Genomic DNA, 13,076 nt, shown 5'->3' on the forward strand with positions numbered 1-13,076 from the left:
TGGCTGTTTAAGACAGGATCTTGCTATGTTGTTCAGACCCTGAACTCACTGCACAGTCCCCCCCATATAAATATGAGAGAAAATATGCATTATGACTTCTGAGTCTGGCTTATTTCACTTAACATGATGGTACCCTCTTTACAGTTTTGTCAATGGCCTTCAACTTGTGGTCTTCCTGCCTCAGCCTCCTGAGTGCTAAGATTACAGGCGTGTGCCACCACACTCAGCTAGGAAAGTGTTTTTCTGAAAGCACTTAGACCAGTAAAATACTGCTTTTGAAATGACCCAGGTGAGTAGAGACTATTATTAGCAGTGGACTAGGGATAACACATTATCATAAAATTACTAATATTCTGACTGTGAAAGATACATAGCCCCTTTCCCAAGGTGTTTTCTATTTAGACATGATGCTAAATCATCCATGACTGACACACTGTAGTTTGGTGCATATGGTTTCATTAGTATACAACAGTCATTCAAAATAATGGGTTTCCGTAAGGCAGATAGGCACAAGCATATACCGTATTTTGATTATTTTTATTCCCTCATTACATTCTCTACCTCCTCCCCTCTCATCTCCAGCAGCCTTCCTTCAGCTTTCCTATCACCTCTCCTTTTTCCCGCTCTACCCGCGCCATATGTGACAGAAAATACGCAGTGACTTCTGAGGCAAGCTTATTCCACTTAACGTGGTAATATCCTCTTTATATTTCGTCAAGCCGTCAGCAACAACACAAAAAACCCAAGAGGTCAGCAAAAACTGCTGTAAAACAAAGCTACGACAACACCGAAAGCTTATTTACTTAAAATTTAGTTCCAAGTTCTATAAATTAAGGTGTCCCTATGTGCTATAAAGTATATGTACAGGATGCTAAAACAAAGAACCAGATTTAACCTAATTATGCTAGCATTAACAAATATTAAACATTCAAAGGTGACTGTGCTTATCTGCTTATAATGTGGAAAGGTGGTTTGTTTGTTAGAAAAACTTAGTCTGGGTCTCTTATAAAAGTTGTTCAGAAGTTTTTAAAAAATAATAGCATATTTTTTTCCTCAATAAAACTCCTTCTTTAGGCAAAAGCATAAAGAAATTCTATTAATTTGTTAAATACACCTTTTAAATAATAATTTCCCCTTTTTGCCAACAAAGCGAATGCTAATGCAGTAAGAGAAAACAGTAAGTAAAATCAGAATGTGATAATATTTGACACAGGGTCATTAAACATTGTGACAAGCAAAGAGAGTTGTTGAGAGTTGCCAAGGGAAAGTAGACATTAAGGCACTTCAGTTCCTGTTTACAGACTTAAGGGGACCTTGTGTTTTAGTCACGAGAAGAGTAGATATTAGAAGGCACTTAAGTAAGTGAAAATCCCGGGCTCCAATTGGTGGAAACAGAACTGAGATTAACCTTTGCTTAAATAACCTTGGCAAATGACTATGAAGATTATTAATATAGAAAACAACTCAGAAACACAAGGAGCAGAAAGCCACTACGGGAAGAACTGCTGTAAGACACGAAAGGCTGGCTGGCAGGGATCAGCAGTGCTCCAGCTGGGACCGGATTGCCAGCCTCGGTGCTCGCTGGGCAAGGCTGGGACCTCTGGGGCGGTGCCTAGTGAAGGCGGCGAGGTCGCTGGGGGTGGGCCCTCTGAGCGGGGGCCCTGGGACCCTGCCCTTTTCTGCTCCTGTCTTTCCACTGGCCCTGAGGTGAGCAGCTCCAGGCCACACCGTGCACTCCTTCCTCCTCACAGGCCCCAGAGCAGGGGGTGTCACACAGACAGGGCACTGCAACCTCCAAACCTACAGGCCAAGGCAGGTCTCGCCTGCTCTGATTATCTGAGGTACCTAACCACAGGGACCGAAAGCTAACACAAACAGCCGCGTAATGCTTCAAAACAATGCTTTCTTTTTTCTATGTTTGTGTTATCAGGGTGTGAGCCCAGGACCTTACGCATGATGGGCAAGCCACGCCACTGAGGCAGGTTCCAGCCCTAAAATAACTTTGGAGCTTAATGACACAGGCTCTCAGAAGAACATATAAAACCAGTGAGATACTGGCATCTGGGTGGTTATTTTATAAGGAGAAGGTGAATGGGGATTTTATCCAATTTGACATGGGCCTGGCAGACTGAACCAAGCTTGACACGTGCGCAGGTATATACTGACTGAATGTCGTCCTTTAAGAAACAACTCATTTAATCATTGTTTAACTTCAAGTCATTCAAGGCCCAGTTGCACAGGGAATTATATTTGCTTGGTGCTACTGTTTAAATGTATGTTGAAAACTTGAAAGAGAACTGGAAAAGTCACTCTGCTTGAAGTCAGAAATGGTAATCTCCCTACTTGTGGATCTTCTCTCCCTGTGGTTCCCTACAGGCAAAAGATAAACCTAAAAGTTTAGGGTAAGAACCCACCCAGGCCTCAGGGCAGATGGAGCCGTGGGTTGAAAGCAGGTCTGCTGGAACTCAAGTCCGTGAGGTTATTTGTGTAAGGCCTCCCACACGTATCTCTCCAAAAACCAACCAGAGTTTACCCTAGGGGGCATACCTTAAGAATTCAAGTGTTGACTTGGAAAGAACAAAAATGCACCACCAGCACTGAATGGCAACAGGTTTAGCGCTGTTAGTAAAGTGAAAAACAAGTCCGGGACTCAGCCTTATTCCTCAGACTCACAGCCAACTAAAAGCACCCCAGGTTGGCTTGGTAGAGAAGCTCGTAGGTGGAGACAGAACGGCAAACCAGAACTGAGGTGTGAGTTGTCTGGAGATTTTAATCCGAGGCAGGGTACGCGTGCCAGAGTCACCACCGACCAGTTGAGATCTGTCAGTGTCACCACTGGGGTAAAGCCAAGCCACTGCGCACGGCAGTGGATCCGAGAAAGACTCAAATAGATTGAGATGCGGCCTCCCACAGGCACGCAAACTGGCTAGTTAAGTTAGGTCAGCCCAGCTGAGGCCTGGACAGCAGGCAAAGGGTATGGTTGTCTTTCACCCTGGGGTAGACAGGGGTGGTCTGAGGTCATCCTAGGAATCACTGCTAGTGCAGCTTGTCATTCCCGCAGGCACTTACAGTCCCTGCCCCTGGTTCAGGTACTAAGAGTCAACACACAGTAGCTATCTGCTCCATGTAGCAGATCTGCATGTAGTAACTACTTCCTCGCAGTAGTAGTACTGTTATCCTCATGTTGACAGATTAAGAACCCGAGGCTCTCAGAGGTTGAAGACCATATCTAAGGTCACAGCCAAAACTGAAACTTAGACAATCTGGCTTCAAAGCCATGAAGAGATAAGATTTAGAATAGTTTGTGTAATTCTTCATAGCTGAAGTAACAAACAATTTAGGGCAGGGTTTGAAAGGATTTAGATGAGATTAAGAAAGACTCACATCAAGATCTTCTGTGGAATTTTCAAAAATTGTTTGCATGTTACACAAGCAATAACTAATTTTTTCAAGTATTAACACACACAGGAAAATTATTGGCTTCTTAATAGAATGATCATTTCTTTAAATCCCCTTCACTTGGAGATATTTTATGAATTTTAACTTTATGTGTAATTCAGGGACCTTGTCAAGACAGCTTTTAGAAATCAGACATATTACTAATTGCCTACTGGAGGGAAATGACAGGAGAAGAACATCGAAGTTTCTTCCTCATAATTTATGGAAAAAGAAATACTTCAAAACATCAGATATAACTTTGCTTTTCAGTATCAAAGATCATCTGTGTAGGCCACCATTCCATAGCTGCCTCAAACTTGATTTCCTAAATCTCTCGTTTGAGTACTGAAGGGAGCTCTGCCATATTTATTCCGAGTTATGATAACAAAGAACTTAGGATCGCACAAACGAAACCTCTCTCCTGACTTCTGTTTTTAAAAAAATTCATTAGCTGTTATCTCCTCCTTTAGACTGACCTTTTTATACCCACCCCATGGTAGTCGGGAGCGTCTTGCTGCAGTCCAAGGGAAGCCATTTGATCTGCAAGCTGCTTATTTTCGTCCACTAGTGTCTGCAGATTTTCATTTAAGGTGTTCACATCTACCTTTGAAAAAAAAAAGGTGGAAAATAATTTGTCAGATCCAAAACTGTATCATCTCATTCTCAGGATGACAGCTGAAACTGTATGCCGGAATGTAGCTCATGTACATGTTCCCCGGCTTCTAGTGTGGGGACTTGACGAGTCCAGTAACTATAATACTCTAATTATTTTTCAGATTTTCTAGCTGTCTTCAGTTACTACAAGATACACGGTTCACCTTTAATAACAGCGGAAGTTGTTCTGGTACTTGGTATTTGTTTGAATAGTAATTAAAGCTTAAATACAGATGCGAAAGTCCTCCACAAAGCCCTGACACGATGAGTGCGGCAGCACACGAAGAGGTGGAAGAGCGAAGTACCGCTTCTCTGGGTAAAGCTGCAGTTTTCACTGTCAGTCAGTATGACCCACCGCACCCTCCAGCAGACTTTGTGCTATCTCTAGGTTACTCCTATCTAGTACGATGCAGACATATTGTGCTCTGGATCGGGAATGTCCCCGAGGCCAGGTGCTGGGGCTTGGTAGCCAGCGGATGGGCCTTCGGTAGGTCAGAACACCATGCACCGTCACTGAGGCCCACACTGGTGGGTTATGCAGAGGTGGCCCAGTGAAGGCTGCAGCTGTGGGGTCCTGCCGCTGGGCATTTCATCTCATGCCGAGCTCCCCTCCCTCCGTCACTGTCTCCTCTCTGCTCCACCACATGTTCCCCATCGCGATGCTGTGCCTCACATGGCCCAGAAGCATGGAGCCATGTGACTGACCATGGGCCTCTGTGAGAAAAACTATAGGCTCTGGAAGAGCACACGGAAGAGGATATCAGCAAATGGAAAGAAATCTGCGTTCCTGGAAAAAGATAGGCAGAATTAATGTATTCAAAATGGCCATACTTCCCCAAACCGATACACAGATTTAATGCAACCTCAAGCATAATATCAACGGCATTCCTCACAGAACTAGAGAAGCAACCCTAAAACTCATATGAAGTCAGAAGAGAGAGTATGAAAAGAAAGTGCGGGCAACAAGAGCAAAGCAGGAGGCATCACAAACCCAGATTTCAAGTTACATTACAAAGCTACAGTGACAAAAACAGTGTGGTACTGGCACAAAAGCAGACCAGAGGATCAATGGAACAGAACAGAGGATGCAGAAACAACTCCAGGCAGGTCAGCATCTGATGTTTGACAGAGCCAGAAAAATTCATCAGAGAAAAGACAGCCCCTCCACAATACACATGCCAGAGAATGAATCTAGACCCATCTCCCTCACTATGTTCTAAAATAAAGTTAAAATGAATCAAAGACCTAAATATTAAACAGAAACAATCTGCTGGAAGATAAAATACACATACCTGTTGAAGACACAAGCATAGGCAAAGACCTTCTGAACAGAACCTCAACTGAGCAAGAAATAACACTGACAACAGAGTAAAGAAACAACCCAAGAGAGAGAAAAAGATCCGCTAGCTACCCCTTGGACAGAGGACTAACATCTAGAATACATAAGGAACTCAAAAAAGTTAGAACCTCACATGAAAGACCCAGTCAAAAAATGGGTAAATGAAATGAACAGACACTTCTCAGAAGAAGGACCAATAATTACATGAAATGTAATGGCCAATTACAAATGGCCAATAATTACATGAAAGTGTTCAATGTTTTTAGCCATTAGAAAAATGCAAATTAAAAGAACACCGAGAGTCTTGTCTCACTCCTGAAAGAATAGCCATCATTAAGAAACCAATAGCAAATGTTGGCAAAGCAGTAGGCAAAAAAGAACCCTTATAAACTATTGGTGGGAATGTAAATTAGTACAACCACTATGGAAGTCAGTATGAAGATTCCTCAAAAAACTAAAAATAGAAATTCCACTTGACCCAGCTATTTCCATTTTGGGTACCTTCTCAAAAGAGTGGAAGACAAGATATTACAGTGATACAGTCATACTCATGTTTATAGCAGCACAATTCACACAACAGCTAAATCTTGGAAGCAGCCCATATGTCCACCAACAGATGAATGGATAAAGAAAATGTAGTATTTATACACAATAGACTACTATTCTGCCACAAAGAAGTATAAGTTTGAGGTATTTGTAGGAAGATGGATGTATTTTGAGATCATAATAACAAATAAATCAGACACACAAGCTTAAATATCACAAAGTTCTTACATGAGAAACCTAACGTATAAATAATTTAAAGAGCAAATTAAAAGGTTGTAATAGGCAATAGGAGATAAATCTTTTACAAATGAGGAAGGAAGTAAGAGATGGGGGGGCTGAAACATAATAAGAAGGGTGGAAAAAACTCAAAAACAATATGCTACACTTGAAGAGGCCAGACATAAAAGATCACGTTTTATGTGACTCTACTTACATGAAATACCCAAAACAAGTAAATTCACAGACAGAATGCAGACTGGTGGTTGTCATGGGCTAGGAGAAGGGAGGAAGGGAGAGTGATTGTTTAACGGGTCCAGTCTTCTGTTAGACTGATAGAAATGTTCTCGTGGCACATGCCTATAATCTCAGCACTTGGGAGGTTGAGGCAGGAGGACTGTTGTGAGTTTTAGGCCAGCCTGGGCCATGTAGTGAGTTCAAGGCCAGCATGAACTATGGAGTGAGATTGACTCAAAAAAGAAAAAGGTTTGGAACTAAATGGTGCTAGCTGCACAGTGTGAGGAGCACTGTGCTAGTCACTGGACCCAACTACCCCAAACTCCCAACTCAAAGGAGGATGTACTCTGGCTCAAGATTCAGTCCCTGGTCAGCTGGCTCCAAGAGGAAATGCATGGGGCCAGGGCCTGGAGATTGGGCAGCTGCACATCTCGGCCAGCCAGGAAGCAGAGAGAAGGGAGGAGCTCGGAGCGAGTGCCACCCTCCCAGCGTGCGCCCAGGTCACCCACCTCCACTCAGGTACACCGCCTGGCAGCACGGTCAGGTGCCGCCCTCATCCGTGGAGAAACCCACCGGTGAGTAGTGTGCCCCACGATCCAGTCACCTTCCATGCCCAGGAGGGAACTGCTGAGCTCAACCACGCCACTGAACTGTTTATCTTAGAGATAAAAACGTGGACAATGCAAGCACTGGTGAGACTGTGGAGACACAGAAACTCCCACACGTTGTGGGAGACTACAAAATCGTTTGGGACTTTGGGAAATGGTTTGCAGCTTTTCATAATGATAGAGTTAGCATGCGAGCCAGTAATTCCACGCATGTGATCCACCTGGTAACTGAAAACACGTTCACAAAAATACTGAACACAAATGGTCACTGAATTATTTCTCTCCAAAAAGTGGAAACAATCTGAATGTCCATCAATTGACAGATTTTAAACAGTATCAGAACAATCAGATGTGCACCAGAAAATAAAATGAATGTTAAACTATACCTTACATGATATACTAAAATTAGTTAAAAAGGATCATAGACCTAATATAAAATTAGAAGACTTCCTGTTCTTTTGTTTTTTTGTCTTTTTGAGACAGGGTCTCACTATGCAGTTCAGGCTGGCCTTGAGCTCACTTTGTAGCCCAGGCTGGTCTCAAATTCACAGCAACTCTCCTGTCTCAGCCTCCCGAGTGTTGGGATTACAGGCGTATGCCACCACTCCTGGCAAGATTTCTAGAGCAGAATACAGAAGAAAACCTTGGTAATCGTAGGTTAGGCAAAATTTCTTAGATATAATACAAAAAGTATGATTGACCTATGAAAGGTAAACTGATAATTAGGCTTCATAAAAATGAAAAATTGAAAAATAAATCCCCAAAAACCTGTTCTCCAAAGGAAAACAAAAAGGCTTAAAATTTAGGAAGATATCCATAAGACATGTATTTGACAAAAGTTATGTATACAGATAAAGTAGTTTTAGTTCATATGAGAATGTTTTTAAATTTCTGAAAACTCAGTAAAAAACAACTGAATTAAAAATGGTCTGAGGAAATAATCCAACCACATCAATGTAAATATTTTGATACAAACAGTGTAATAAAAGAATCTGAAGAAGATAAAGATTATGTTCCATCAAAACACTGGGAAAAGAAATTATGGCGGGCTCCATGCTTCAAGCAGAGATTCCGGGTGGCATGTGTAGATACAAAGACCATGAGAAAGTGTATTACGATGATGACCAGCTCCTGGGATCCTGAGTACTTAGCAGAAGACAAGTGGCTGTGTTTCCTAAGGGTGCATCCAGGACAGGTGACGAGAAAGGTGGAGAAGCAGTTCCTGAAGGGTCTCACATTGAAGGCAACGAACAGGGTTTGTAGGACTTGGTTGAGCACAATTTTGATACAGAAGAAGCACTGAGAAGCTCACAATTTAATGGAAAAGCAGCTAGAGAGAAACGATTTGGATAGAAGAAGAGTGCAGGAATTCTGGATAAGGGCCGAAGGCCTATGGAAAAGATTTTCATTTGATTCAGGCTAATAAAGTGTGCACAATACCAGCTGGGGAATGTATAGCATTCTATTATATGCGGAAAAAGTCTGAATGTTATGATTTCTTTGCTCAGGAAATGCAACTTTGTTTTTTGGTACTGGGAATCGAATTCAGGGCCTCACGCTTGCCAGGCAGGTGCTGTGCTGCTGAGCTATATCCCCAGCCCCATGATTTGGAAAAAAGGAAATAAAACCTTCATCCTGGTGTAGCGGATTGCACTGACTGTCTTCTGAAGAAGTGAGAGCGTGCTTGCCGTCATGCACGTCCCCACCCCTGACCTCCAACAGTAGCTACCGATGGTCTGAGGAGGACGACGGCGCATGGGCTCCCAGATGGGTGTCACCTACGGGACCAGGAGACACAGTAAATAAAGAAGGAGGTCGGGACTGGGGATAGAGCTCAGTGGCACAGCACCTGCCTGGCAAGCGTGAGGTTGTGAGTTCAAATCCCAGTACAAAAAAACCCTGCATTTGCTGGGCAAAGAAATCACAGCAAAAGAAACAAAAGAAGAAAACAAAGGAGGAGGAAAAGGTGAAGAAGGGCTGCGTGTGAATGGGCCCATAGGGGAGAGAGACCACTTCACACAGAGACGGACAGCAACGGCTGTGGAGCAGATGACCTGACCACTGACCCAAATTCCATCACATGACTGTAAGAAATGAAATTGATTTTGATGGAAAAAGTGAGACCTGTCAAAAAATGAAGGGTAAACAGCAACAGGAAGGAAAGTCCAGGTTCTTCTTCTAAGAAGCAATGTCACATGGAAAATCAGAAGAACTTGAAAACACAAATGACTAAATTTGAAACCTATTTTACTTTCTTTGGAGTAATTCCGGTATGATTAAAAATTTCAGGGTTGACGGGTAACCTTAACAGGTTGGAACCAATTGGTTTAATTATGAAAATATGAATTTGTAACTTAAAGAAATAAGATTTCATAATTCTACCTGTTATAGGTTCTTTTATTTCAAAACTGGCAAAGGTCCTTTTGAGGATATAAAAAAGTTTAGTCAAATTTGAACTAAAGATAAGCCTATACCTTTTCATCCTGATGTCATAAATTTCTTAAGATAATTTTTCCTTGATTTGATACAGAGGAATGAAAAAAGTTCAAATTTCTGTTTCACATTAGTTCTGAGTTCCTTGAAATGTCTAAGTAATAGGCATTTTTCACTTCATCTAAGTTGAGTATTGTTATTAAAGAAGCCCTTATGAATCCTGAAAATAGTTATGTTGGCATGATTTTTTTATATAAAGAAGTTTAAGGGCTGGGGATATAGCACAGCACCTGCCTTGCAAACCCAAGGTCATGAGTTTGATTCCCGGTACCAAAAAAAAAAAGTTGTTTAAAAATAAACCAGGCCAGGTTTGTAGATGTAACATGATTGACATCAATGACGTCTTTCCATGTTCTTATCTGGGCTTAAGAAATACATTCTGTGTATTTTCCAGAGGCTTTGTAGCCTTTCAAAGATTTTTACAAGTACATATGCCTTGATTGAGCTGTCCTTTCTGAATACAAAACGCCTGTATAATTTTAAAAGATGGTTTGAAGAGATACTTTAATTTACAGTGGCAAATGAGCACATGAAAAGATGCTCAAAATTCTGGTCATTAGAAAACAAATTACAACTATGATGACATAGCATTATCACAACCACAATGGCTAAATAAGAAATGACAGTACCACATGTCGGTGAAAACACAGAGACCCCGAACTCATCAGTTACTGGTGGGGATGCAAGTTTGTGCAGATCCTTTCAAAAACTGCTTCAGGTTCTATATTTAGTTCTTTGACCCATTTTGAGTTGCTTTCAAGACACGGGAAAATGGATACAACTTGAGAAAATAATGCTAACTGAAATAAATCAAGACAAACAACCTCAAACATTGCATGGTTTCTCTTCTATGGAAAAACATATATGAAAATATAGAGAAAATATTTCAAGACATGGGTATCATTTATATTACTAGTCTGTCTTAGTTCATTGAAAAGAAAGATTTGTGTTACTGTTTCTTTTTTGTAAGAATCTTTTTGATTTATGTCTTGCGCTGAGTAACTACTTTGAAGACAATGATACACAGTATAATAACTACTGTTGTTTTATGAAATCTTATTTTTCATAAAATTTAAAAAAAAACCACTGGTGTAGGCAAAGACATTTTGGGAGGACCCTCAAGTCACCAGCAACAAAAGTAAAAACATAATTGGATTACATCAAACTAAGCAGCTTTGGCACAGCGAAGAAAAATAACAGGAGGTAAGAGATGACCCACAGAATAGTAGGAAATATTTGCAAACTATTTCTATGACAAGGGATTAATGTCCAGAATATAAAAGGAATTTAACGGGGCTAGGGATATAGCACAGCAGCACAGCGCCTGCCTGGCAAACGTGATGTCCTCAGTTTGATTCCCGGTTCCATAAAAACAAGAATTTAAAAAACTAATCATCAAAAATATCCAATTAAATATTAAATATCCAATTAAAGGGTCAGGGATTTAGCTCAGCAGCACAGCACCTGCCTAGCAAGTGTGAGGTTGTGAGTTTGATTCCCGGTACCAAAAAAAAAAAGAAAAAAGAAAAAAAAAATCCAATTAAAAAGGCAAATCAAAACTGTAAGGTTTCATTTTGCCCCAGTTACAATGGTTATCATCAAAAAGACAAAACTACTGGCAAGGATGCAGAGAAAAGAGAACCCTTATGCACCACTGGTGGGAATGTGAACTAGCGCAGCCACTGTGGAAAAGGGTATGAAGCTTCTTTTGAAAACTAAAAATATGAAAACTACTTTGAAGGCTGAAAGTAGAACTGCCAGGTGATCAGCAATTCCACCCCTGGGCACAAATCCAAAGGGGATGAAATCATTATGCCGGAGGCTGCTGCACCTCCATGTTTAGTACGGTGCTATTCAAGATGAGTAAGGTGTGGACGGAACCTAGATCCTCAGCAGCAGGCGAGCAGACAATGTAGCACATAAATACAGTGGACTATTGTCCCATCCTCTGCAGCGACATGGATGGAACTGGAGTTCCCTGTGTCCAACAACACCTCTGAGCACGCGGCAAGTACCGCTCGTCCTCACCCCTAGAAGCACAGAGCGGAACAGCGGTCCACAGAGCCTGGGAACAAGAGGCGGACGGAAGGCAGAAACAGCGCGTGTTCCACAGTTTTCTAGTGGGAAGGGGAGCTACTGGTTAAAACCACCTGCACTTCCAAATGTCTAGAGACAGTACGCTTTTCCCGCCAGCTAACCCTGACTAATGTGGGGAGATGGAAGTGTTCACTTCTCTGACTTGATCATGACATGGTAGACATGTATGGAATTATCACAGTATACCCAAAAAGATCAACAAATACTACGTTGCAGGGCTTTTTTTTTTTCAGACAAGGTCTCACTCTGTAATTCAGGTTGGTCTTAAACTCACTATGTAGCCCAGGCTGGCCTTGAACTGAGGGTAATCCTCCTGCCCCAGCCTCCTAAGCAGTGGGGTTACAGGTGCTACCACGCCCAGCCATGTCTCAGTTTTGTAAAAATTTAAAAGAGAGAAAAGTTTACCTCTAAGATCAAGTAGCAGGTGCTCATGTGCACTTAGGATAGGCAGCCTGACAGCCTCCCCTTCCTGCAGTACCGGTACCGGTACCGGGGACCAAACCCTGGGCACTGCAGGACCGACCTACCTTCCCAGCCCTTTGTATTTTATGTTGAGACAGAGCCTAGCTAAGCTGCTGTTCCGGTTGATACCAAGTGTCAACTTGAGGAGTCCAGAAGCCTAACTAAGTAACTCAGCAGTTCTACATCCTGGGGTGAAAAGGACACGCCCTCACCACTGTAAGATGCTGTTCATTGTGCCGACTCCAAAAGTTTAAAAGGTTAACTAAGAGACTCAGCAGGGAGCCAGGGTCCTTACTTTGTAAACATCCTCATCCTGTGCAAGAGGGCAAGGGGATTCTGTGAATGCTACAGCCGCCCCAGGGGTGGTAGCGAGCTTACAATATAAGGGTAAAAAACAGGCTTGCTCCCCCCCCCGCCCCCCGCTTGTGCTCTTGCTGCTTTTGCTGTCTCCTGCCACTCTGGACTGTTGCCCTGTGCCCTGCCACGCTGCCTTGGAGCCAGCTGATCACACACCGAAACCTCCACAGACTGTGAGCTAAACAAGCCTTTCCTTCCTTAACTTTGGGTGCCGGTGTTTTGGGCCAGCAACAACAACAAAAAGTAACTAAGACAGTTGGCTGGGCTGCCCTTGAAACCGTGATGATCCGCCTCAGCTGCCTAACTAGTTTGTGCCACCATGTTTGGCTAAAAGTTTTTTTTTTTTTTTTAAATCACCAGGGTTAGAAATCACCGCTCTTCCTGCCCCCTGCCCGCTGGCTCCCTCTCCGCAGGCTCCTGGCTGACACTCTCAGCGTGCACTAGGGCCGAGGCCGTGAGAACTCCCTGGCACCCCCACACCTCTCCCACAGGGGCCCCAGAAGCGTCTGTGCACAGTGTCTGGCAGCCCTGAGACAAGCACCGTCGCTCATGAAGACAAGCAGTGGAGCAGGCAGCGACACACAGGGAAACAAAACACATCAAACGTCTACAAATGAAACGCGGAGTAC

General features: G+C 42.7%; 1 protein-coding gene and 1 pseudogene across 3 annotated transcripts in view; one reads left to right on the forward strand and one right to left on the reverse strand.

Annotated features, from left to right (window-relative positions):
• The window catches only part of Ccdc150 (coiled-coil domain containing 150), a 75,142-nt gene that overhangs the window by 25,421 nt on the left and 36,645 nt on the right, over window positions 1–13,076 (reverse strand). For all 3 annotated transcript variants that reach the window (XM_013512113.1, XM_013512117.1, XM_013512120.1), the window contains one exon: window positions 3,929–4,042. In XM_013512113.1, the coding sequence (XP_013367567.1) occupies window positions 3,929–4,042 (114 nt within the window). The remainder of the gene's footprint in view (window positions 1–3,928; window positions 4,043–13,076) is intronic.
• LOC102018555 lies at window positions 4,500–13,064 on the forward strand (annotated as a pseudogene).

The sequence above is a fragment of the Chinchilla lanigera genome, unplaced genomic scaffold (assembly GCF_000276665.1).
Source record: "Chinchilla lanigera isolate Chin_1 unplaced genomic scaffold, ChiLan1.0 scaffold00002, whole genome shotgun sequence".
Lineage (NCBI taxonomy): Eukaryota > Metazoa > Chordata > Mammalia > Rodentia > Chinchillidae > Chinchilla > Chinchilla lanigera.